We start from the raw sequence: 25,480 nt of genomic DNA on the forward strand, positions 1-25,480 counted from the left end.
CGCCGGATGACAGTTAAGGTAAGCGTTTTGTCTCTCTCTCTCACTCGCACACACTCAGTAACCGCTGCAACACACAACCAACCTTGCATTGCTGGTTTTAATTGTGGTAGACTTTTTGGGGGGGAAAAACAGTCAGCCATTTGGTAGCAGTTGGACAGTGCCCTATTGTCACCAAAACAAACACTTCACAATAATATGAAAAGCAGATGATCAAGATTTGGCTTTTTAGCATGTGGATGTAAAAACAATGATGCTAGGTGAGAAGTAACATTTATTTATAACATCCATGTCTGTGGATAAGAGGCTCTTTGCATATCTTGGGGGATAATATGGACCCTGATTCCGTTTTCAGAGGGGATCCCATCCAGTTTTAATTGGGTCCGGGTGGTCCTCTTTTGTCATCCACCTTGGGCCCGCCTCCAGGCCTCGAGCCACCGCCAGGAGTGCGAATGCTCCGCCACATCTTGACCACAGACTCCCTCTTGCCCCAGATCAGCTTGTGACCGTAGGCTCCGTACCAGCTGCAGGAAAAATATATTGTCCGGTTTTAAAATGGATCATTATTTGAAATCCATTTCATTTTCACAAGCATTTTTTGATGCATGAAACACGTTGATATCGGCGTTCTCTAATATGGAGTTTGCAAGTGACTTCAATCAATTTGCTGGGATAATTGAATTGAAATCATGATTGAGGTAGCTGTGGGAAATTCAGTCAAAGCACATGATGGCAATCTCCCACCTTCTTCAAAACATGATTGAAATCATATGATCTCTTCTCGACTTACATGCCAAAGAGAGCGCCACCGAGGTGCGCCGCGTGGTCAAACACCTGCCATCCCAATAGCAAGCCTGCCGCATCCACAGCAAGAATCGCTTTCAAAGCCTGAAGAGCAGCAAAATAGAATGGCTCAACTTACATTGGACTTTATTCCTCTCTCTCTCTTGCACGCACGCACGCACGCACGCACCAATTTGCATCTGCCAAACAATATATCCCAAAAAATAAAAAGTAGCTTTGTTGATTCAAAACGGAACAATTACAAACCATCTCGGCTATTTCACTCACAGTTCCTGCCGTGAGAGTGACCATAGGGAGGAAAATGATGCTCAGTTTGGCTTCTGGGACTTTGGAACAGACTGCAGCTACCACCGCCATGATTGCACCTGACTGACAGGGACCAAAAAGCTCCATCTCATATCCTGTGTATCAACTGTTACTGGAGAAGTAGCTCACCGCTCCTAATGAAGGGAAGATGCGTCCAGAGGTTGTTTTCCACACATAGCTGAACATGGTGGAAATAACGCCTGGAGGGAAACAACAGGACATTGCTTCTGCTTCTGCTTGTTCCATAACACGGTGCATATTCCAACATAAAAGGCCAGATGGTCAAATACAATGAGAAAAGTCCGAATGACACACATTCAGAAAGCAAATCCTTCACAAGAATCAAGTTGAAATAGTATGCCAAAAGAATTCATTTGACATGGATCAAGTCTGAATATTCAGAGACGGTGCGGGTCAAAACAACATTTGCAAAGTCAGAACTATCATCAAAAGTGTGAGCTGGATTCATTTGTGATTTGCGAAACATCCCAGCAGTTTACCAGCTGACATGTAGACGGCGAGAAACTGCTCCCTCCCTAAGATGGAGACGATCCCCGAGGAAAATGTCCACAGGACATACATGTTGGCCATCAAGTGGAAGATGGAGTAGTGGCTGAATGAGGACAAGACCATGGGGAGGCACTGAGACTCTGGCCGAAACAAAGAGGACAAGTTGGGTCCAAAGAAGACTTTTCCATGGCTCCTATTCTCCTTTCCAAAACGGCTGTGATACTCACTGGCGGCGGGGTTAGATGTGAAATATCTCATCATGCTCCTTTGAAGCGAGGGGATCCTCCAGCAACACAGCACCAATGTGTTTGCCACGATTATACCTGCAAAACATTGGCTATGAAAAGTCCACAGATGGATCGAAACAAATGACGACCAAGGTAAATAAATCATTTCACAACTTGTCCCACCAATTGAAAAAGAATGGGGAAAAAAAACCCGGCGTTTTACCGGTTGGCCCTTTTCCATCCACTCGGTATCGAGTAAACTCACCTATGACTGTTTTCTGGCCTTCAGTGCGTCCGCTCCAGAAGTCGTCCACCACCGACATGAGGAGGATGATCTGGCGTTGGAAGGCCGTCAGCTGGCTCCACCAGTCATGCCAGTACGCCATGTCTGTGGAAGCCTCATTTGCCCCAAATATCCTCACAAAGTGAGTCTTTTGTTTTTCGTCATTTTTACAAAAGCTCACCCACCCGTAGCAGTTGATCGGACTGCTCGTCTTCGTCCCTCATAGTTCGGACTCTTGGCTTCATGTTCTCGTTTTGCAGGATGGCCGCAGCACCGAAAGAGCAGCCTGTAAACTGATGTGGCGTTAGGGCAACTACATCGTGGAGCAAAAAGTCCTAATAGGAATGTAACCAGGCTGTAATATATATTCCAAGACAAAACGGTGCAATCTGCAGAATAGTTTTTAATAAGACAGAAATGACTGTACTGGTGTGCTGTTTGTGCTGTGATGAGCTCCTTGCTGAATGGAATACTGCAGCATTACAATGAGACTCTGCAGGCATGTGTTGTGTCCAAGAGCAAAATGCAAAAAGCGCCCTTACCCCAATTGTGAAGAGCAGAGGCTTGAGCAGCTTCGGTGCTGCCGCTGCCGCTGCCGGAGGTGAAACGTTGTTAGGATGTGTTGCAGGGTTGACGTCGACTTTTTCGGTTTCTGCCTTTTTAGCGTCACGGCGGAATCCACGCCTCCCTTGACAGTAGAGCTCGAGCCTTTGACATAACATTTCAAGTGAAATCGAGACAGTTAGCAGCATTCTCCTCGTTGTTTTTCCTCAACAAGTACAAATGTTGTATTGAAAATGTTGTATTGACTTGCCTGGACGCTCGCGTGGTCATATTGTTTGCTGGAATTTGGTTTATTCTGGTCCATTTGATCATGCAGCCTCTCCACGCCATGTTTGTTTTTCTGACCTCAAGTCGAAGCTCCGCCCACACGTTGAAGCTCAGCCAATTGCGTTACGAGTTTCCTAACTTCAGCAACGTCACGTTTGTGTTTGCTGCGTTCACAGCGTATGTATACGTATGTTTGGATGAGTCACATTATTTATTATATATATATCAAATCTGTAATCCAATTGCCTTTTTTTGCATTGTATGTAAAAACGTACGGAAAAAAGATTAGATTTCGGTTTGCATGGGTTAGCTATAAGAGGCAACAAAAAGAATCAAGAACACTCCAAGTCATGGACTCTCCATTTATTTTGGAGTCTTTGAAGGCAGCATCTCTTTTGTGAGCATCTATTACAACACTTCCCTCTTGTGGCCGAAGGAGTACACTTCAGAATGCGTTTGAAATCAAATGGAATCGGAGGTGGCTTTACAGTTGTTCAAAAAATTCAACCCCCTTCTGCAATAAAGTATTTCGGCAAAGTTGTCATATATTTAGAAAAAAAAAAGATATATATACAATCAGATCAAATACGGAGTTATAAATCAAATAATTGCTTATAAAGTAACTCCGATGATTTACTCAGACTAAGACACTGAGGGTTTTTGTTTCTAAGAAAACAGGAGAGAAAGCAATGGAGGCCTCGCCGAGGTGAGCAGTATTATTGATGGCGGTGGGTGTTGTTATTGGCATCCAGACAAGTGCCACAAACTTTGCATAAGCTCACCATCGACTCCCGAATTAGGAGAAGAAGAAGTTCCAACATAGCTGCACTGCAGTGTCTGCAGAGAAGCCAGGGCTCACTTCCAAGGCTACATCTGCAATACACACAAACTTGCCTTTAGCGTCACACCGCGTACTGTAGCCACCATATGCAATGCATTGAAGCATAAACCAAATAGACAGAAAGGACAGCAATATGCCACCCTCTGTAACAGGCAGGCCCAGGCCCAAGGACACTCCGCCAGCCAAGTTAGATGATATCCTACTGACGACGATATTATCCTGTGGGTCGGACCAGGACATGGCAGAGGAGATACACGATGAAGGATGACAGTCGAAAACAAGGTGATAATCAGCAGGCCCCCAAAACGTTCTTTATGACTAATGTCGATGCAAGAGTTCAAGTTCTGCATGGACATTCGTTTTGTCCGGCAGACGTGCCCTCTTTCATCATTGATTCACTGGCAAGTTGACGCCAGGGACAGAAAAAGACAGGTCGGAAACCGCGTCACGCGCGCACACGCACACGCGCGCACACAGACCAAAAACATCATTCAAGTAAGTGAATTGATGATGTCATCTGTGGCTGTTTATGCAGATCCATTTCCTGTATGACACATTAGCGGCCTCTAGCCTTTTCGAGATCAGAGGAAAGTGGAGCTGTCGAGTCCCACAAGTGCTGACAGGGCGCATTCCCGCATCACTGATCAATGAGCCCGTTGGACATGAACACTTGCTCTTGCTGCGCTCTTGACTTCATCGTGTCAAGTGAATATTTTGCCAAAATTTGGGCGGGGTGGAATGTGAAACATTTAGAAGGTCTCTTGAGTGAATGGTGAATTGGAGTTACATTTCTGGATTCATTTTTCGGCCTTGTTTAATAAGAGCAACTCTGGGAAAAGCATAGAATGTGAGAAATAGTAAGGTGAATAATAGTAACTTTGTGAGAGACGTTGCCTTGAAACCACAGAGAAGTCCGAATGCTGGCAATGGAAAAAACAAGTTGAGAATGAGCCACATTCAATAAACAGGCAGGCTGCTGAAGCGGTTTAACAGTTAGCCATTCGCTGACACCCATGTCACTCCCCAACTCAGGCCACACCTTTTAAAGGCAAGCCAATTCAAGTGACCCCCCCCCCCCCCCCCCCCCACCTGAAGCCAGTCTCCGCCTCCTTCGTGAGATTGCTCGCACGTGCTTGATTGTCCCGCGGGGGTCTATTCATTGAAACAACCGTGCTGACTTGATACTGCTGCGTCTCTCTCAAGACAACGGAACCCGGGCCGGGAGCATCTACTAGGCTCGCTTGAACTTCTGCACCACTCGGAGACATGGGGGATAAAAACGCCGGTAAGAAAGTTTCCTTCATGCTCAGGATGTTGTTGTGTTGGCTCATTCCCACCTGCTTTGTGTTGAGTCAAGTGCCTGCATTAGGGGCGTCTGTTTTGTTTGATACGCAAAAAGAACCCAACGATGGTATAAAAGGCAACCCTGCAGCCCTGAGCCGAAAAAGTCATTTATGCCCAGAGTATTGGGTTCACGATTTGATGTTCCTGTTGGCTTAAGGTTTGGAAGCTGTTGCAAGAACTGCTTATCAGTGTGGCAGTGGTTAAAGGTAATACTCATTTGAAAACTACCATTTTCTAAAAAGCAGCAAGAACTTGACCTGTCAGAGGTCACTTGCATTTGTCAAAGTAACTTGATGAGTTGAATTCCCACCCTAATAATGGTGGCATATTGGTTCCCTGTTGAAGTGAGTTGACAATAGTCGTGCTTTGCCACTGTCTTGCAGGAACTATCATGTACTGGATGTCCAAGTCAGTTCAGGCACGTTAAAGTAGTACTTTGCTGCCATCTTGTGGCATCTTACCGCTACTTTGTATGTTGAAGCGAGTGAGGGAGGGAGGGAGTGAGTGAGTGCAGGGGTTTTATGTAGACAAAGTACTCTTTGTTGTGACATTGTAAATTTTTTTGGGGACACTACGAATGAGTAGCAAACTAACTTTGATTTGACATGAGATGCTGCCCCCCCCAACCCGACCTAAAAGCACAACAACACGGATGTTGGCATATCGCCTTACTAGGTGAACTTTCTGTGCATTTATTGTGCGTGGAGGTGAACCTCGAGCTGTCTTATCTTTCCATGGTGTCATCACATGCAGATGAGTCTGTTCCTAACACAGTTAGGTGATAGCGGGCCAGCAAAACCCTCGGGCACATTAGGTTACTGTATCTACGCTTTCTTGCAAACAGTGCTGAGTGCACAGGGGCAGGCAGTATAGATTGTGAGGTGAATATTCAGCACCATCGCCCGATCAGCATGCCTGCATGCCCCTCCCACCTTCCTTCCCTTGCTCTTCTGCTGCTGCTGCTGCTGTTGAGACATTTTGCTGACCTGAAACATCCTTTTATGTACATCGTGTACATTCCAATCGCAACTAAGCCCAAGGTCGATGGCTCCATCATTCTATTGTGCTTGTTTTCCAAACTTGTGCGAAACCTCATTTGTACATGCCGCAAATGCTGCATTGAAGTTAGTGCTCAGTAGTTTTGGCCATGTTTTTTATTTTTTTTAAATTAGAAAAAAATAGTGGTTTTCATCAACATAGCTTCATGGTAAGGCTTAAGAACGTAAAGTGTCCTTTTAAACACATCGCTCTACTTTTGCCACCTCGGGCGGCCGTATATGATGGCTTCGCGTGTCCCCCCCCCCCCCCTCCTATCCCTCCCGGACCACCACCACTCGCAGCCCCCCCCCCTTGCTCCCCACCTCCGATCCCCCCCCCCCCCCCACTTGCTATTACGTCCGCTGCCGGTGTCATACAATTGGAGCACGGCGTGCAGTCCTTGCGTTCCCTGGAGAAACGAGCGAGAGGAGCGTGGATGACGACTCTGTAGATAAAAGGGACTAGAGCAGAAGGTGATGGTGGTGGTGGTGGTCGTGGTGAGACCACCTCAAGATGCCTCGTTTTAGCCTAATGTGTCCTGCAGACTGTGCCCTTCCAAGGCTGTAGAGAAGGAAAGAGTCTGGCTGGCTGTAGAGAAGGAGAGCGAGAGAGCGAGAGAGAGAGAGAGAGAGTGAGCGAGCGAGAGAGAGAGAGAGAGAGCCAGGCTGGCTGGCTGTATACGCGATGCTGCCTGACCCTGCATGGCGTGCTGTGTTGTGCCATTGTTTGGATCGAGGAGGGCTGCCATCCAAATGAGAAATCAATGAGGATTCTGAGGCCATTCCTCCAGAAAGGAGCGCATATGCTGCAGTGTTTCTGTGGACAACGATCGAAGTCGACCACTATCACCGACGGTGAGAGACCCCCCCCCCCCCCCCCACCACCACCACCACCACACACACAAAACCGCTTTGCATGCTCCTGTGGGGGGGAAAGAGAGCGGGGATGACGATGAAGAGGAAGGCGGTCGAGTGGCTTTCATTCATTCAGTCGAGTGCTGCGGCTGAGTCGCTCATCATCTGGTCCCCCGCTTGAGTGTGTTAGCGCCGAGCCCCGCAGTCCTTTTCCACGCACACGCCAGTGCGTCGAACGCCCCAACGCCCGCCCACCCGCACACGCAGTGCGCGCCAAAGTATCCCCAAAACATCAGCACCAAGGATAGCGTCGTACAGGACAGGCACCACAATAGGCAAACTTTTCACTCCTGCACTATTGCTTCAATTGAGGATTCATTTCCACTGGTGCCATCAATAGCCCGCATGGGCTTCAAGTCTTTCCCATTATCTTAATGCAGCAACCGAGGTTGAACTTTTTGGGCAATTCCAAAAACAGTGAAGCGTGTTTTATTGCAGCAGCAGCAGCAGCATGAGCAGTGTTTCTACACAAAGTCTTCCAAAAGCCCTGCTAGCCCAGAAGTGAAGAAAAGCTGACTAGAACAGCTCCATTTTTCAGGAGCCAATTGAAATGCTGGCATGTGATTGGTTCATTCTGGACCCGAGCGCATCCACATTTCTTTGGCTGTTCCCACGCGTGCAAGCACATGATTCCCGTTTTCTAGATGTCAATAGGTCACGTTAATACAGCAGTAGAAACCTATTGGAAATGACTCTTGTGGTTAAATGTTCTCCTCTCACAAAGGGCTGCCATTGGAACAGGGGTGTGTTGACTTGATCGTCATTGCACAGCATCAAAAAAGCAACAACACTTCCTTATTTTGATGGTGTTCAGTCCAATGTATGCCAGATGTTCTCCATTTGACATCAACAATAAGGCTGCCCTTAGGAAACAGTTTGAGAAGACTTATTAATACAGTGGCTTACACCTTTTGAAGCTTGAATGAAGTCATGGAATCAGGACAGCAGAAGTCAGAGTCAGAGTCAGGACCTCCCTCCTGTGGCAGTAAAGGCTGCTGCTAAGATGTCTCCCAACATTCCACGTTTCCCACTTCTTTTTGTGTCATTGAAAAGTTTCAAATAGTTTTGTAGTGATCTCCAAATGATCATCTCCACTCATTTCCATAACAAGTAACACTTGTGCTCGACAATGTTCAAATCTCCAGTATCGCAGTCGAGGTCTCGCTCAAAATTCAGGCCAGTCAATTCGAAGGAAGCGCAGCTGAGACAAGTGGAGCGAAAGCAGCATGTTGGGAACAGCTATCGTTGCTATTTTTCCACACGCAGTCCTGCTCAAGTCAGGTTGTAAGAAAATTGCTCTGCTATTTGTGCCCAATATGCAATCTGTGTCATGTGACTTGCTGGCTTCCTTATCTGAGTGCGCAACAATAGATTTCTTTGATTCTGCTGCAGTTGTACCATGTACCATTTTGCTCCTTTACTTCTTGAAGGCCAATCCAGCAGTGCTTTGGCTTCATTTCATCATTTTGCCCATTTCTGCAAGTCTGAAACACATGACCTGTGCAGGTCATGCACTCCAAAGTCTGTTTGCATTCTGCTAAGATGACAAGAATTGACTTTTAAATCCTGCTTTGGGGGTCAAACAAAAGAATATGAAGCGGGAAGTGCACCAAGTGGGCACTTTGCCAAAGCTGCGTAAGACATTTTAGCATTGTCTTACATTTGGACGTCCCCTCTCCTCCCTCCCTCCCTCCCTCCCTCCGTCCGTCCGTCCGTCCGTCCGTCCGTCCGTCCGTCCGTCCGTCCGTCTCCTCAACGTCACACCAGGCTGTAAAGTGTCAATTAAAAGGCAGCGGGAATATTTTGAACGAATTATTTACTTTTGTGGTTGATTGCTAGATTGTGAGACGTTTGCATGGAGGCAGAGTGTGTGTTGTTTATTCCAATTGATTATGAGCTGGAACTATGCTTTGATCAATAGCTCCTCATTCGTATGTCTTGCCTACAATTGGCTGGCAAGAAAGTGAAATCATGATTGGGTGCTTTCTAAGTTAAGAAGGAAACTTGCTCTTGGCCAAGTCACTGGACGACGCATGGAATGGTGCAAGTTTGCATTGAATAGCTAGCTGCGGTTTAGTCTTTCACCGCAAGGGGTCAGCAGACACAAAGAAAAGCCTTTTAGTAGCACGCTTGACTCGTATTGGTGCATGTTTGGTTGATTTTCTTCCTCATTTTCAAACACACGAAGATTGTAAATTTAACACTGCATGTGTTCACATTTCTATGATCAATAGGCTTATGGTGTCTGTTATCAAGTGTCTTTGTGGCAGATGCCATTAAGGGGACACACACACACACACACACACACTCGCACTATATATTCCTAACATGTCTTGACCCCACAAAAGCCCAACTATTGGTGTAAAACCTAATTCCGCATAAACCAGACCACCTAGTCGTTATTTGGTCAATCCATAGCATGTTTGGAATGGTTTCTAATGTTATTGTTGTAAATGACCTATGAGACATTACAGGTGTGTCAAAGTCATTTTTGTCGCGGGCTGCATCGTAGTCATCGTTTCCTTCCTTATGACTGTCGAAAGCCTTCTCGTACAGACAGTATAGGCGACGCAACAAACTGATGAATACCTCCAAAACTGTTCCGATATTTTAAATGGATAAATGTGAATGAAAATTGCTGCATGGCTATATTTCCATTTTCTAACGTGAATAGAATTTGTAATTTTAGAATTGCCACATGAAGTCCATGCACAATTTGTCTTCACGGGCCACATCAAATGATTTGGTGGGCCCTGGGCCGTGAGTTTGAAACCTCTGCTACGCAAGTTGAAGTGGTTGTCCGGTAAGAAAGTACAATGTACTTAAGGACTTTTGCAGCTGGAATGGGCTCCAGTAACCTGGATTGTTGTTGCTAACTCAAGGTTCCATCATTTACAAAATGACAGGGGAACCGATTGCTTGTGGATTGTTGCTCGACTTTTCCACTATCGAGGAGGCGCGACTGAAACTTTAGCCGCTGGCGACATTTATCGTTCACTTCCACAATAAGGAGGTTATCGGTCCACCGTCGCCTGTCTTGTTTTGTCGCCTAAGCAAACGCCATATTGTGTTCTCTGTCTTTTGATTGTCACCGGAGGGCATCTGGCCAATTTGCTGACGACGAACGCGAGGGCATTTAGGCTGCTCGTCTTGGCCTTGCATTAACGCTCTCCGTTTTAGTCAAATACGCTTGTAGGAGTGCTGCCACCTGTTGATTTCAGCCCTGTCAAAACAATCATCAAGTTCTTGTCTTTATTGTGCAGAAGTACACTTGAGGTGCTGATGTATTGGACGCATGTCATAATACACGAGTTGATGTGCACAGCTTTGAGATGCAATACGTATGCCCTCGTATCATTCAAATTGGATGCGTGACCCTTTTTTAACATGCCAGATTCATCCGAATAAAGTGAGAGAGAGAGAGACAGACATTTGGCAGCACCCTCCACCCACAATACATTTGGTCTTCTTATTTATTGACATTTTTCACCGGCACTCATCGCCACGGCTATGTGAATTCCTAATACAGTCACGTATGATTGCGTTAAAAGAGTTGGAGAGAAAGAGGGAGTGGGGAGGGGGAGGAGGAGCAGGAGCAGGAGGGGGAGGGAGGAAGAGGGTGAGGTGGTCTATGGAGCGTTCACTTTGTCTGTCGGCGATGGAGCACAGCCACAGCATCCGCGCGGCCAGACACGCCGAGGAATAATGGCGCTCGAAACTAATTGTTGCTTTTCATAGGAAAATCTCCCTTCCTTCCTTCCTTCCTTCCTTCTTTCTTTCCTTCTCCACCCTCTTGCTGGATTCCACACATCTGCAGCAGCCTTTATTGCCCGCCCCCTCCCGTTGCCATCGTCGTCGGAAGCGGAGCGTACGGCGTGCTCATCTGGGCTCCGTGCACAGCAGCGAGCGTGCACACCCACTGCGTCTGCCAGTCGTGGGACCTTTGTTTGCGCTCCATACGAGGGATTGAAGCAGGATTGGGAATAACAGAAGGCAGAAGCTCTCCAATGACACGCAACTTATCAACACTGTTGCATGTCTGCACGCTCCAGCGGCTAGTTTGACAGCAATGAAGTCCCGACAGTGCAACAAAGTTCTCGTAGATGGCGTGAAGATGCAACTGGAATCTCAATGATGTTCCGGACTCAGAGTTCCTCTTCAGCATGACATTTGGTTGAAGCGTCTGTTTGACACGCCGAATCTACCGTCGAGTTTTTTTTTTCTCTCTTTTCTTCTTTCTCCATCGAAATTCTGCACCGGCTTCCTCTCTCCTCCGCACCAGACTCTCGGGTGTTTTTCCACTCGGTTCAGGGAGATGGCCGCCATCGCCAGCTCTCTGATCCGCCAGAAGCGCCAGGCGAGGGAGTCCAACAGCGACCGGGTGTCCACGTCCAAGCGTCGGCCCAGCCCCAGCAAGGACCCCCGCTCTCTGTGCGAGCGGCATTTTTTGGGGGTCTTCAGCAAAGTGCGCTTCTGCAGCGGCAAGAAACGACCCGTGCGCCGGCGACCAGGTCAGTGCGGCGCTCCGACCGCTACCCACCCCTGCCTGCGAGCGATGTGTGCAAACGGAGCCCTCAATGAGCTTAACCCAACCCAACCCAACCCTCCCCCCTGCTCCTCTCTCTCTCGCTCTCTCTTGAGAGAGAGCAGCAGAGGCGTTGTGCTGCAGTCACCAAATGACCCACAGAAGGTAGAAAACCCCCCAAATCCGTCCACCTGTTCCATTCTGATGTCGAGAACGTGTTTGGGCTGTGACGTCACCCCCTGATCAGTATGCACGAGGAGTTTTCCGTCGTGCATGTGAACAGCCAGCACCCGCCCCCCCCCCCCCCCCTCCCTAAAGCTCTAAGTCCAAATGAAACCTGATTGGGGTTTTCCAGAGGAGGGGGATAAGTTGCACCGCAGTGCACCACAAGGCTCTTTTCAGATGAAATGTTTTAATGGTAAATGTTTATTGGGGGAAGCATTACTGCAGTGAAGGGAGCTAAGGCCTGGGTGATTAAGAGCTACTCCGCTTTTATTGATGCCACACGATAATTCCGTGTTGGTGCACAGTGATGCGAGTCAACCCATGGGAGAGTCCCGCAGACTGATTAAAAGCTCATATGGGATGAGCGCCAGTAAACGATTCCACTGCCATAAAATGCCAGATGAGAAAATGAGTTGCTCACTATTTGGCAGGTAGGTAACTGTTGGACAACACGCGAGGAACGCCGGGATGAATGTGACGGCACCCCTGTTGATGCCTTGACATATTTTTGCTTTTCCAAGCCGATTCGCTGGACTTTTTTTTGTTTTTTAAAAGAAATCCAATCTGCCTGTTTTAAAAGACTGTTTCTCCTTCTGTCCCACCCAACCACCCACCCCCCCGTACTTCATAAGATGCACCCTCGAAACCTCCACAGGTGGCCCATAAGGGCTGCAGGCTAGGTCAGTAGCTCAGCCTCCATTCGTGTGTGCTGTGTTTCTTCTCGTCTCCACCCCATCTTGCGCCCACGTCGACTCAACCTCCTGTTTTCGGGGCCGTCGGGGGTGGTGGTGGTGGTGGTGGTGAGGGACACGTGTAGAGGAAAGGGGGAAGCTTCAACACCTGTCTGATTGCTGACTTTTTTTTGTCCTCTCATCTCTGTGTGGCTGTCTTTCAAAAAAGGTTTGGCTCTGCCTCCTCATTTAGTCTTTGCTTCTTTTTCTTTTTGGTCAAACCCTCGTTCCTCCCTCCTCCAAAGTCTGTAAATATTGTGTGTCAAGCTCTAGTGTAGGTGTACATTGGTGTTGATGAATATGGTGTGTGTGTGCGTGTCCCGCTATTAGAACAGGTGATCATTCACCATTTCACGGCCATGACACCATTTGTCAGCGTACCTAAATGTCTTGTCCTGTTTAGTATGAACTACGTGTATGACCTTTTTTTTATACCGGCTGCTGTCAGCCATCACATTATACACACACACGCACACACACACAGGCAACCGTTACACTGTCTCGTTTTGTTTGTACCGTGCACTCACACTGTACACAATGTCGAATGATCGGAACTGATGAGCCAGTCGGCGATGGCCACGCACGTTTATGGAAGTGAGCTTATGGCGTGTAATCTAGTCACGCGTGTGCGCGGTCACCTCAGCCAGCCGATGATGGATGATGAAGGCTTCGTCCCGGGAACGGAAGGCCCCACTCCCGCCCGGGGCTAGGTGAGTTGGGGATTGATGTCTTGGTTGATGCACGGTTGAGTGAGTAAGATATGGAGCTCTTCCACGGTCTCGCCTCTGCACATCTCTGATAGTTGTTTTATTGAACAGTTAATGAAAGAGCTGTATTATTTAACAGTGAAAGGCTTTACATCACTTAGCTTTTACGTTTCTGCAAAATGTGAGGAGAGTACTCGACTGTATATTCACACCAAAAAGTTAGCGCAGTGAGCATCTAAAAGGATCGTGTGTGTGTGTGTGGGGTTTTCTTTGTCTTTTTTGAGTGTGTGTGTGTGTGTGTGTGTATGTGTGCCCTGCACTGAGGGCTGATCTGTCATAGTCATAATAAAAACATCATTATAGATAAATGATGTAATAGATTTTATGTTATTATCACAACCTTAGTGCTGATAATTGGTCTGCAAATGGGTGGCAGGATCAAAGTGTGTCTTGACCTGAAATTGAGATGGAGTCTTAACTCTGGCGTATCGTCCTACAGAAACCATAGGATGAGGTCGCAGTGGCTACGTCCACTTTTTTCCCTTCTTTTATTGGTTCCATTGCAACATCCCTCTTCTGTGCCTGCAGCAGATGGCCCACGATGAGCTGACATCAGCTCGACATAAAAGTTGGGGGAAAAAAAAAACCATGTTCACTCGTCTGGATCCTGAGCCTTCAGCTCTGGAGAGATGTAGTAAAAGAAACCGGGAGCTCTGCTCTGCTCTGCTCTGCGTTGCTTCCCTCGAATGGATCGACCTCTAAGTTGGTTACGACTTTGAAGGACGACCACTCCGATTTTCCAGAATGTGTTGCGCAGTATACGTGAACTGGAAATACTCCAAGACATTTCACTGGTAGCTGTACGTTGGGATCGTCTTTCAACTCTTCTCCCATCTTTTTTTTTTATTTTATTTTTTCTAATTTCTGCCCCTTTTGATTGGCAGAATGTCGTTTTAGGCACGCCCAGTCCACTTATGCATGCCACCCTACGTTCCTGTGTGTGACACAGCCCTCCCTGAAATAAGTGCAAATGTTAGCACAAATCTGCTGTGACAAACTGCATAATTTGTTCCCTTTGTCCACCGGAGAATACAAAATGATTTGCCCGAAAAGGCTCATCCATTGCGGGGGACCAAAAAAAAAAAATCATGACTAGCCTTAAACCTTATCAAACAGGGCTATATTTCCGCACCCTGGCATTGGCAGATGCCCAGTAGTTTTTTTTTTTTTAGTCTGATCTCCATCCATCCCTCCCCGCCCGCCCGCCTGCCCGCCTGCCCTCCATCCCTCCCTCCCTGCCCTCCCTCCCTCCCTCCCTCCGTGAAGTGTTGAACGTTTTCAGCAGCACCCTGGCGAGGCACCAGATGACACAGTCTCAAAGTTGGAGGTCAGTCAGGGTTATCGGAATGAAAAAAAACTTCTCCAGTAAGAAATGTGTCGGTTCAAAGCGCGTGTTGATTTTCCCCTGGAAGCAGATGCTACACAGTGGCTGCAAATTTGATCATGGGCTTTTATTAACACAACAGACGTTTCATTGCAATTCATTATTGGTGAGCAGCTGGCAAGGTTCACGTAAGTAAGACATTGAGATTGCATTTACATTCACTGTATGCTCTCCACATTTTCTTCTTTGGTGTACACCCCCAACCTTCATTGTAAATGATTTGTTTATTGTTTGCACTATGGAAATGTAAAAAACAAAAATGGTTTCAGATTTTTCTTTGTCTGACATACTCCTGCGGGGCCTGGGGGGGGTTGTGGTTGCCCAATGTGTGTGTGTGTGTGTGTGTGTGTGTGTGTGTGTGCGCGTGTGCGCATGTTGCAGAGCCACAGCTGAAAGGCATCGTGACACGACTGTTTAGCCAGCAGGGCTTCTACCTGCAGATGAAGCCGGACGGAACCATTGATGGCAGCAAGGACGAGAACAGCGACAACAGTGAGTGGCATGACTTTTCGGAAGAAATGATGCTGTAACTAAATGTGATGAGAATGAGGTCACATGGTGCAATGGCATATAGTCTTCAAGTCATTTCAAAGTCCTATATTGGCATGCCTTCAAAAAGAAGTCCTTTTCCACATGTGCTACAAACAACTGTTGCGTTCCCTTTCCACTCTAACTCATGCGTCGTGATTGTACGTCAATCTGATTTGAATTGTGATGATGATATCGCGGTCCTCCCGAGCACAAATGTGTTACATGGGCATGTTGTTGTACTAAAGTTTACCCTCAGCTCAGGCGGAAATCGTGCCAAAGCTTTCAGACCCTGACAGCCTTCTGGTGGACACAAAAGGCTCTCGCTGTCTTGCTGTCCAGTTGTTATGTGGATAAGCCCTCGGTGAGAAAGAACCACTTGCGCATTCGTATCAAGGCAAGTGAAGGATTACAGGGCAAAGAGTTAAATGAGAAACCTTTGTAAAGATGCCTCGTTTTTTTTTTATTTCTGTTGCGGCAACTGTAGTCTGGTGTTTTTGTAGTATGATGAGGGCTTCCCCGCCTTGAGGTCATCCTCCTTGTTAAGCAGCCATGTCAGCCCAGCCCAGCCCAGCCCGGGATGAAGGGCCGCGGTGAATAATTCAGACAGCCGCATGAAACTAAAAATACCGCCACCGTCTCCGTTTGTACCCAATAAATAATTCTCCATACGTGGTGCCGCAAGTGCAGACAGTTTGAAGGTAGAAAGAAGGGGAAGGGAGTGCTGGCACAAAGACTTTTGGATTCAGATCCAGCACGGATGGATGTGTCGATTGAAGAATCGATTAGCCCTCTAGCCTTGAACCGTGCTGCTTTCTGACCTGCGGCCGATGTCATTTATTCTGCAGAATTGGCAGTGCAGAGGGGCCATGATGCGATCCAAAATTCATTAGGGGGGATTTTTTCAGCTGTTCACTAAACACAGGTTATTTAAAAAAAAAAAAAAGGAAAATAATCAATGATCAGAAGATCAATCAATTGATCCAATCTATTTGAATAACTTGAATCATTTGCAAGGATGCCCCCTCCCCTTGAGAAAAATCCATTTTCTTTCATTATTTCAAACATCTTTTTTTTCCAGTTTTTTTTTAAATTTAAAATGATTGAATAGAAAAAACATCTTTCTCTATAAGCTGACAAACTTTGGAATATTGCAGATGGCAAGTGTGACAGCTTGTTAACGCTGAAGACTGTGAAAGCTCATTCGATGAATTAACTCCCATTTTAGAAATCAGATCCGTTATTCATTTGCTGAGCATCTCTCGATGGTCTTCAGTAATTGCTGGCAAAATACATTTCTTATTAGTCACGACACCTTCACCCGTGTCAAATGCTCAAAGGTGATGAATGGAATGAAACCAGACTTTGGAATCACTTGAGAATACAGTTTCCCTCCCGACCTGTGCGGTTAAATTGGATACTGACTTGGAATACTTTGTGCTTTTTGAAAAGCTGGAAGACCCAAAAGGACTCGGATGATGAGAGCGGCGGACACTTAGGCCTTTGCCATGTGTGTGTGCCTCAAGGCTATGTATGCATTAGAATAACAGTTGCCCGTGTGAATGGGCTGCGTCAGTGGCCCGCCCAGGGGCACATTTCCACCATGGACGCCGTCGATATTTATCGAATCTCCTCAGAGGACAGGCTTGCGTTGGCACGTCTGCCCCCCCGGCCTTATCTGATGTTCCCCATAATACAGGCGGGAAAGCAGCAGTGCATTGACAATGTCCCTTCACACGCTATCCGGAAGCAAAGTCCATGAAAGTCACAGTCATGTCCTCGCTGGCATTCAGTGGAAGAGATAGCAATGGCTCTTAGATATGCTAATGAAGGGCCGAGAAGAAAATTGCTTCCAGAGTGACATTTTCAGATAACCAATGACCTGGATGATAATCGTTTCTAATAAGCCCCTTTTTTTTTTTTTTAATCTCTGCTGCCGTCAACATCCTTAAGGAGCGTTTGGGTCCTCTTCGTGAATGTCCTCCACGATGATTTGAATATTAAAACGGGCTGCCATCACGGGGCGTCTACCAGGATTTAACAGCGGGCTGGGATATTTCGACACGAGTCAGTTTTGCTCGTCTCTGTTTTAGCGCGGTGTTCCGACACAATCAGCGTTGGGCGATAACCACACTGAGGCGCCTCGCTTATGTTGCGGTGTCAGTCGAATCCGATCAAAAGTCGCAGACGTTATTGCGAGAGAGAAAGCAGAATAGCTGAATGTCGGAGGGCCGTCGTCTTTGAGTTTGCGCTTTTTCCTGATTTTTCTGCTGTGTGGAACAATTCTGGAGCTTTCACAGCGTCACTCTGTCAGCTCCTGTCAATCAAGGGCAAATCCTTGTCAACCCACTATCTTTGTCTTCAGCTCCCTCCACAACGCCGCAGGTTCCTTTTAGCCTTCCAACGGTACCGTTGAGCCAATGCGCTCATCTTGTTTGACAAGAAAATGAATGAAGCCGCCATATCCAGCCTTGCCAAAGCTTTACTCTAATGCTCCTCTGGCAGGTGGCTGCGCTTGCCATTGTTCACGTCTTGTTCCTTTGGTTTACTTGACTGCTGTCAGAGTGCCAGAAAGTCCACTTGCAGAGAGATCAGACACTCTCATGCCAAGGGGAGTTAAGTGAAAACTAAATTGTCTTCTTTTGTCTCTTTTGTGCCTGCCTGCCTGACTTTGCCTGCGCAGCCCTGTTTAATCTTATTCCCGTGGGTCTGAGAGTGGTGGCCATCCAGGGAGTGAAGAGTGGCTTCTACATCGGCATGAACGGCGAGGGAATGCTCTACAGCTCTGTAAGAACCCCCACGCCGCACTTGTGTGTGACCAGCATTTATTGTATGTGTTCAGCCCACGTTTTGTTCTAGCCTCTTTGATGAATATCCAGCATTAGCACAAGAGCCCTCGTCAAGTACTGTTATTGTGTTGTTGTGAGCCACCCTAGCCCTAACCCTAACCCTAAGCCTCCCTCCCTTCCTCCCACTTTGTTGATCAAGCAGCACGGGGGCGCTTGTTCTAAATTTAACTCCACACTGAGGTCAGGACTTGTCGTTTCAACTTGCCGCCTCTCGTCATATTGACTCACTGTAGAGAAACAAAGGTTCCGCTCAGTTGTTGTTATATGCATATGCATTTTTTACGAGCTTAGTGGGATGCGATTGCATAGCTAAATTGCTCTCAAACATTTTTTGGGATGATCTATTATTATGATATGATCCAATTGATAGCAAAAAAAAAAGTTGCTATCAAACAGTGTGTGGTATCCAAGGACTTAGAAATGACACTGAGGTGATCCCATGACGTCCGTCCGTCCGTCCGTCCATCCATCCATCCATCCATCCATCCATCCATCCATCCATCCATCCATCCATCCATCCATCCATCCATCCATCCATCCATCCATCCATCCATCCATCCATCCATCCACCCATCCATCCATCCATCTCATAAATACGTAACTCCTTAGGGTTGTGTGTCATTTCGCATTTAGTATGTACCGAATTCCCACATGACTAAAAGGATTCCACCCGGTTCCAGAAATGAACACGGCGGGGGAGTGAATATCATGCGAATAGCTTTCTTATGCGGCGTAAGATGCGAGAAGTGCGCAGGCGAGTGTGGGTAGCCCATAGTGGAGGCGAGCGGGGGTGCAAAGAGTCACGGGGGATGTCATATTTCATTTCGCCGCCTGTTACAGTGAGGATGAAAACACGCTTCTGGAACACAATGGATTGTTTGACATGCAGCGGAAATAAAAAGGTGGCTTACGCGCAGATACAGTCGAGACATACTATCTATCCCTTGTTAACATGCTTATGTAACTTTGTGGTGCCTAGCCCAGTTGGAAATTGCAGGGAACGAAGAAGGAAAGAGACGGTTGTGCTACTTGCAACCAACCCATCTGGTCAAAATCCTCCAAAAATATTTGAAGGACAGACCGGCGCATGTTTGATTGCTCCTACCGATAAGGGAGCAGTTTTACCAAGAGTGAGCCGGGCGTCCGTTTTTCCGTGGCGATGGAATTTGTATCATTTCCCATCGGAGCGCACTCGGAGGGAGCCCTTGCGGGGTTCACACAAGGACGTCGAATAGTACGCGTGTGCTGACGTGACTCATCGGGCTGGACGGATTTCATTCAGAACTTAAGACTCATAAACGAGCTCCCAGGGCCCGTCCGTCAGTGGAATCCATGTTAAATAGCACCCAGGCAGGTCGTGGTGTGATTCATTGAAATGATGCCAAATTGAGCACCCGCTTCATGAAAGTATCATTTGTGTCACGATTCTCATGAATCACAGGCCGAGCCGTGCCGTGCCGTGCCCTGGTGAGTGTCAAATGGCAGCCATGACACTTCATTCATCCTGTTAATGATCCCTTTTATGAGCCGGTAAAGGCAATTTTGACCTTTCTGGCCGTGCAGAAGAAATGTGCATTTTTCCTTTGTTTTTTTGCCCCAAGTGCGTTACAATTCAATAGACTAAATGCACTTTGGTGAAGTCGTCGTTGGAATGGGAAACATGGGAAATGTGCATGCATGCATCAGTAGGCAGAATGCACACGCTGGACTTATGAGCCTTGTATGGTGCTCATAGATGGAACCAAATGAGCATATGGATTGCAAAGGGCATAGATGAGCATCCAATCATTCAGCAGTACAAGATATCTGACTGCTGATATCTGGTGCTTTCTTTCATCAGTTGAAGTGGTCGCCGTTGATTGGCTCCAGCCCTATTGAGGCTTTTGCTGAGGAAGGCTGTGGGTGAGCGCGCTCGATATTGCTTTTCGCCCCGTTACTGTGCGTGCGGGCGTGCGTGCGTGGGGGCCGAGCGGCTACACTGAAGAGATCCATCCCTTCCATTATTCATAAATTCTTCTCCATATGACCTAGTTTGCTGTTGCCCAGCACAGCAAGAATGGGCACCCTATAACTTTATTATCATCAAAGCGAAAGGCAGGCTATCCGTCCGTCCATTCGATATATTGCAAACTATAATCCCCCATCTTTGTCATTCTTTCTTCCCATCTGTCTCCATATTCTACTATATTCATCGACATATTTTTGAAATGAATTTGTTGATGGCTGGATTTTTATTTTGAAATATATAGCGCAGATCTACGTATGTTGGTCAAGGATTTTGGGGAGCGAGCATCTGGCAAAAGGTGTTGGGATAAGAATTTAGTCACTTGTGGAATTAGTAGAGAAGATCAGAATGGTTCCGAGCATCTGTTTGTCATCCTCCATTTCCCAGGAAGTCGACTGCAAACCAACAAACAGAAAAGCAAAAATGCTTCTTTGAATTCTCTTTGGTGGCAGGCAGGCAAGCAGTCTGCGCTTTCTGCGAGAGAGTTTTAGGGACCCGTACCAGCGACGTCATTGGCAAAACAGTGGCCCGAGACTTTTGCACGTTTGCTATCATCTATCTCCATTCGGCCAGCCATCCAGCTCGGGCGGACCGTCCATCCGTCGAGAGTAACTGCTCCTATTCTTTTGGATTTAACCGGGGACTCAATTCACTGCTTCTTCTTTATGTCAAAGAAATAAATGACACGTCACAGTAAAACCTTCAGCGAAGGTCCTAAAGGAGGCGTGAGTCAAAGTTGTGGAAGTTTAGAGCGAGTGGTTAAGTTTTGTTCAAGGTAACAAATGAGCCCAAATAGTCATGAAACGCTGCTTTGGCGTTTGGGTTTTATGCGCTCTTGTGCTTCGGGGAACCTTTGGTCATTTCAATCATCAATCCGTAGGCTTGCTTATATGTAATTGCGCTGAGATCTTCACATTTGATGGGAGATGCATTTTTGAAGTGTTGAACCAATCTTATTTCCCAAAGATTATGCAGCAAGTAAAGTCTTTTCTTTACTCCCCCATTCAGCTTTTTTCTCCTTTGACATTAGCACGTGTGTGCGCTTTGGTTCCACTCATTTATCATCCCTGTCTTTTCTGCAAGGCCATCAGCAAGGTCAACACCCAAGCGCATGCTGACTGACTCTTTGGGTGAGATGGAGAGAAGAGAAAGAGACAAGTGTGGGAGTTAGAGAGAAAAAGGGGCGCGAGAGAATATAGTACTGTACGTAGTACCAGTCTAGACCGTAGCTGACCTGAATTCTCTCCAGAATAGGAATTGGCCACCTCGGCTGTTCTGTGTCAGCCCTGGGATTTTCTTCTCGCTCGCTGAAACCTTTTGATGGCGTGTGCCCAAATTGAAATTGAAGTCCTTCCAGAATCCTCTGCAGCTACTTACAAAGTCAGCCATATGTCTCGGACAGTGTTTCCCAACCTTTATTGAGCCGAGGCGCAAATTTGATCAAAAACGTATACGGGATGAGCAGAGTGGAAAAACCAAATTCCAAAATGGCTCCACTTTTCTTTGTAGCGCGACCATCTCCGCTTCATTACGCATTCCTCTCAGGCAAAGCAAGTGGCTGGCTGAAGCGTTTGCCATGTTGTAATTCCCAGTGCGGCGAGTGTGTTGCACGCCTCTTCATTGTGTGCAAATCCATTAAGAAGATGACGTTAACGAGAGACTGCGACCCGCGTTCCTCACCTCCTTTTTCCCTCTCAGTCATCTGCAAACAAGGTGCGCTGTCAGACTTCAAAGTCACTTAGTCTGTTGTGCCTCCTTCCTTCCTTGATTCCTTGCTTCCTTCCTTCCTTGCTTCCTTCCTTCCCTCCTTCCCAAAAGCTTTTTTCTCTGCACGCAACACACTGCAAGCCCGAGTCATGTCCTTGGGAGGGGACGCTGTGGCGTGACTTACTGCCAGGAATTCTTCAAACATCCAAATGTATTTTAGTACAACATGTTTAGTACGGTTTGAGAATTGCTGCTGTCATATGCTTGACCTGAGAACGAATGAAGACGGGCCGATGCCTGATGGTGTGCATGGTCACTGTCTACCCTGCACGCACGCACGCGCACACACACATATGTGCCCGCCGCAGGCAGGCAGGCAGGCAGGCAGGCAGGCAGGACATGACCCGAGCCACTGAGCCCCAGCCCGTATTTCTGCAGTTTGACGGAACGTCCGCAGGCTCCCCTCGAAGCCGTCCTTGGTCCCGCCGCTGACCCGCCAGAGGTGTCCGTACAGCGTTGACTTGGGTGACCTCACCTTCCCAAAGTCCTTTCCGGTGCTTGCCTTGCATGCTTGCGTCTTTTCAGAACAAACGGCCAGTGACTCAAACTGTTGCTGAGCTGTGAAATGCTTCGTGAGCGCACTCACACACACACACATACACGCACACACACACACACGTTGTCTTTGGACGACATATGGCGGTCTTTCTTTTTAATTAGTCCATACTTTATCAGCCCAATGAGATGAATGCACACAGCTAAACAACACAATTAGCTACTGAGTACTGCTTATCTCATAGCTGAAATGGAGATCAAGTGTCAGTCCTTTGGGCGCATTTAATTAATGTGAACGTTTGCAGTTTGTTGTACTGCCCTCAAGTGGTCAGAAACAGTTTTTTTTCGAAATCAGGAATCTAAATAGCTGAAACACACACACACACTCGCGCAGCCCCAAAATGGCTATTGAATGACTAAGAGCCTCACAGAGCACAAAAATCACAAATGGATGAGCTTTTCAGAAACCGGTTTAAAAAAAAAAAGAAAAATCAAGAATTTGTGAATTATTGCAGACCAGAGGTGTCAAAGTCAAGGCCCGGGGGCCAGATGCCTCCCGTCATATCATTTATGTGGCCCGCGAAGACAGATTTTGCTAATAAAATGTAACAGGCTCAAAGAATGTGTGAAATTCACATCCTCAACCTATTTTATTTTCTTACCAGCTCAACTTGAATTCTTTCTGTGGCTTGACACACAGGCACACACACAGGCACACACATGCACGCACACGTCTTCGCACTCACACACTTTACAATGCACGTCGACACCATAAATTGTCACCTCCAGTGGGAATTGGAATTGGACAACTTTAAAAGGGCACAGAAACCTGCAGGAGATAATGCAAACACACAAACACAGCACACACGCACACACACGTATCCTGCTTTAAAATGCGATTAGGCTGTGTAAAAGCAATCCAGCTGTTCTGCATGGCTACCGCTATCTACACAAATACATGACTCATTTCCAAGGTGTCTTCATTTGATAAACAAGGAGTGTATACATTAAAAAAAAAAAGTTTTGGGGGGGAATCTCCAAGCAATCAAGTACGTGCTACTCTGCAGAAGCGACTGCTGTTTTACTACGTACGTCATGGCTGGTGGCTTCATATTTCATAACTAGGCAGATAAGAAAAGATTTACGGGCTTGTTTCATTTCCCACTTCATGCACTCCAAAGAGCCAAAGTATTTGTATCCAAGCCATTGAAAAGTGGATTTTCCATAATGTGCCTCCAATAAAGTGAGACAAGCAGAAAAGCAAATCCTCCGTTCCGCTGCATCTATAGGCACCAATAGAACTTCACTCATTTCCTGTCTGGTTTGGAGAAAGACGCGAGCCGGGGTACGTTTTAAAGCTGAAGCCATTTCTGCTTTGAGAAATTCTCTCACAATGCTGTACGTTTTTTAATTTTTTTTTTATAAACCTTTCCAAAACCTTTTAGCCATTTTGATTTGACCGGGTATGTTAACATTGGACTGCATAATGTCGACGCGTCCAAGTAAGCCAAGTCGAGTCACGAGAAAGTGAAAGCAGCGTACCAGTGGAATGCCATCCATATAGAGAAGTCCATTTGAAAGACACAGTCACACACACACAGAGGCCGTGACAATACAAGCATAACATCAGATCATGATTTGCTCCTCGGCGCTGTCATGGCAGTAATGCCCAACGCAGCCTTTCCATCTTTCCCGCCCGCGACTCATTGACTTTCTCCTTGACGCCGCTTTGATGATGACGATGCGGAGCGATACACATCTTCCATTGTTGCTCGCTATCTTTAAGAAGAGCATCGTTGTGTGCTTGTGCGTGTACTCGCGTGTTGTGTGTCTCCTGACCTCGCTCCTTTTGAATGTGGAAGGCTTGTCGTCACACTCCAAATGAATTTTCCGATTGACTTTCGCTCAGAGCGCAGAGCCATTGTGATCCGTATTTATTGTAGTCTATGTGCTCCGCTCTTCCAGGAAATGTTCACGCCAGAGTGCAAATTTAAGGAGTCCGTTTTCGAGAACTACTACGTGATCTACTCGTCCACCGTGTACCGACAGCAGGAGTCGGGCCGGGCCTGGTTCCTCGGCCTCACCAAGGAGGGCCAAGTCATGAAAGGCAATCGGGTGAAGAAGACCAAAGCTTCTTCTCACTTTGTCCCAAGGCCCATTGAAGGTAAAATGAAAAGAAAACCTCGGCGCATTCGATCCATCGGTCATTGTATGCAGTTGCTTGCCGTCACCTTTTAAGGTCTGAATGACCAAATGAATCTCCAGCCTGCTGAGATGAACTCCAGCTCAAGCGCTATCAAAAAGAAAGATGCCCAAGCATGACAAGAGTGACTTTAAAGCCACACACCCAGAAGTGACGTATTTTCCACCAAATCAAATGGGTTTGAATAATGCTCCTTTGCCGTCGCTGTTGAGCCTGTCTCCCTTCTTTTCCTCTCTGACACTCATGCTGCCAACGAGGCACTCGAAAGCAGCCACATCAGCTGACTTTGTTGTGTTTCCTCGAGAGCTGCTTCATGTGTTCCAGTTGGGACACTTGCCATTCTCTCCTAACGGAACTCTTCTCCTTGTTTCTATCCACATACCTTCTTCTTCATTTGTCACCCCTCTCAGTCTGCATGTACCGCGAGCCGTCGCTGCACGAGATCGAGGACAAACACCGCTCCCGCAAGAGCTCAGGGACCCCCACCATGAACGGCGGCAAAGCAGTCAACCAGGACTCCTCGTAGCAATGAAAGGGAGGGGCTTCCACCGAGGGGCTTGGCCTGAATGCCCCCACCCTCACCTCAAAGGGGAGGGGCCGTAGGAAACTGCCCGAATCGTATGCACCATCGCTGAAATAGAGGAGGAGCTATTACTGTACTCGTGATCAGAAGAGACAAACTCTGAACCCTTGCCTGTGAAAACTTTTAGAAGAATTACTATGAAACAGAGTCAAACTATATATGTATATCTATATATCGACCTTTTCAATCAGGACTTGACTGATATTTTATGCAAAAAGAGCTGTGACGCAATGGATCAGAGGCCTCTCCTCACACAAACATCTCTCATTTACATTTTAAATGATGCTGTGTGTGTGGGGGGGGGGGGGGGGGGGGAGGGTCGT

The 25,480-nt window shown here is 47.0% G+C and overlaps 2 protein-coding genes across 3 annotated transcripts; one reads left to right on the top strand and one right to left on the bottom strand.

The window, feature by feature from the left end:
• Positions 1-253: 253 nt before the first annotated feature.
• parla (presenilin associated, rhomboid-like a) lies at positions 254-3,062 on the bottom strand. Of its 2 annotated transcripts, none has more exons than XM_061296218.1 (10): positions 2,942-3,062; positions 2,670-2,835; positions 2,313-2,420; positions 2,110-2,242; positions 1,845-1,940; positions 1,608-1,757; positions 1,237-1,307; positions 1,069-1,170; positions 788-885; positions 254-521 (listed from the first exon to the last, which is right to left on the bottom strand). In XM_061296218.1, exons 1-10 carry the CDS (start codon positions 3,019-3,021, stop codon positions 371-373), a joined length of 1,155 nt encoding a protein of 384 aa, XP_061152202.1. In that variant the 5' UTR covers positions 3,022-3,062; the 3' UTR covers positions 254-370. The 2 variants fall into 2 exon arrangements, with proteins under 2 accessions (XP_061152202.1, XP_061152201.1); XM_061296217.1 differs by having other exon boundaries at positions 1,237-1,340.
• Positions 3,063-11,037: 7,975 nt separating this feature from the next.
• fgf12a (fibroblast growth factor 12a) lies at positions 11,038-25,422 on the top strand. Its single transcript, XM_061295506.1, has 5 exons — positions 11,038-11,606; positions 15,109-15,219; positions 17,939-18,042; positions 24,337-24,535; positions 24,985-25,422. The coding sequence occupies exons 1-5, from the start codon at positions 11,411-11,413 to the stop codon at positions 25,098-25,100; spliced, it is 726 nt and encodes a 241-aa protein (XP_061151490.1). The 5' UTR covers positions 11,038-11,410; the 3' UTR covers positions 25,101-25,422.
• Positions 25,423-25,480: the final 58 nt, after the last annotated feature.

The sequence above is a fragment of the Syngnathus typhle genome, linkage group LG13 (genome assembly GCF_033458585.1).
Source record: "Syngnathus typhle isolate RoL2023-S1 ecotype Sweden linkage group LG13, RoL_Styp_1.0, whole genome shotgun sequence".
In the NCBI taxonomy this organism is placed as follows: Eukaryota; Metazoa; Chordata; class Actinopteri; order Syngnathiformes; family Syngnathidae; genus Syngnathus; species Syngnathus typhle.

What these genes read in the sequence shown, in the direction of transcription:
- parla (XM_061296217.1), bottom strand. Translation starts at nt 3,021, where the DNA reads ATGGCGTGGAGAGGCTGCATGATCAAATGGACCAGAATAAACCAAATT. An exon ending in CGCCGTCTACATGTCAGCTG is followed by an intron (nt 1,341 to 1,607) that starts GTAAACTGCTGG and finishes TGGAACAAGCAG; the next exon opens with AAGCAGAAGCAATGTCCTGT. An exon ending in GGTGGCGCTCTCTTTGGCAT is followed by an intron (nt 522 to 787) that starts GTAAGTCGAGAA and finishes TTTTTCCTGCAG; the next exon opens with CTGGTACGGAGCCTACGGTC.
- fgf12a (XM_061295506.1), top strand. Translation starts at nt 11,411, where the DNA reads ATGGCCGCCATCGCCAGCTCTCTGATCCGCCAGAAGCGCCAGGCGAGG. An exon ending in ACCCGTGCGCCGGCGACCAG is followed by an intron (nt 11,607 to 15,108) that starts GTCAGTGCGGCG and finishes CGCATGTTGCAG; the next exon opens with AGCCACAGCTGAAAGGCATC. An exon ending in GGACGAGAACAGCGACAACA is followed by an intron (nt 15,220 to 17,938) that starts GTGAGTGGCATG and finishes TTGCCTGCGCAG; the next exon opens with CCCTGTTTAATCTTATTCCC.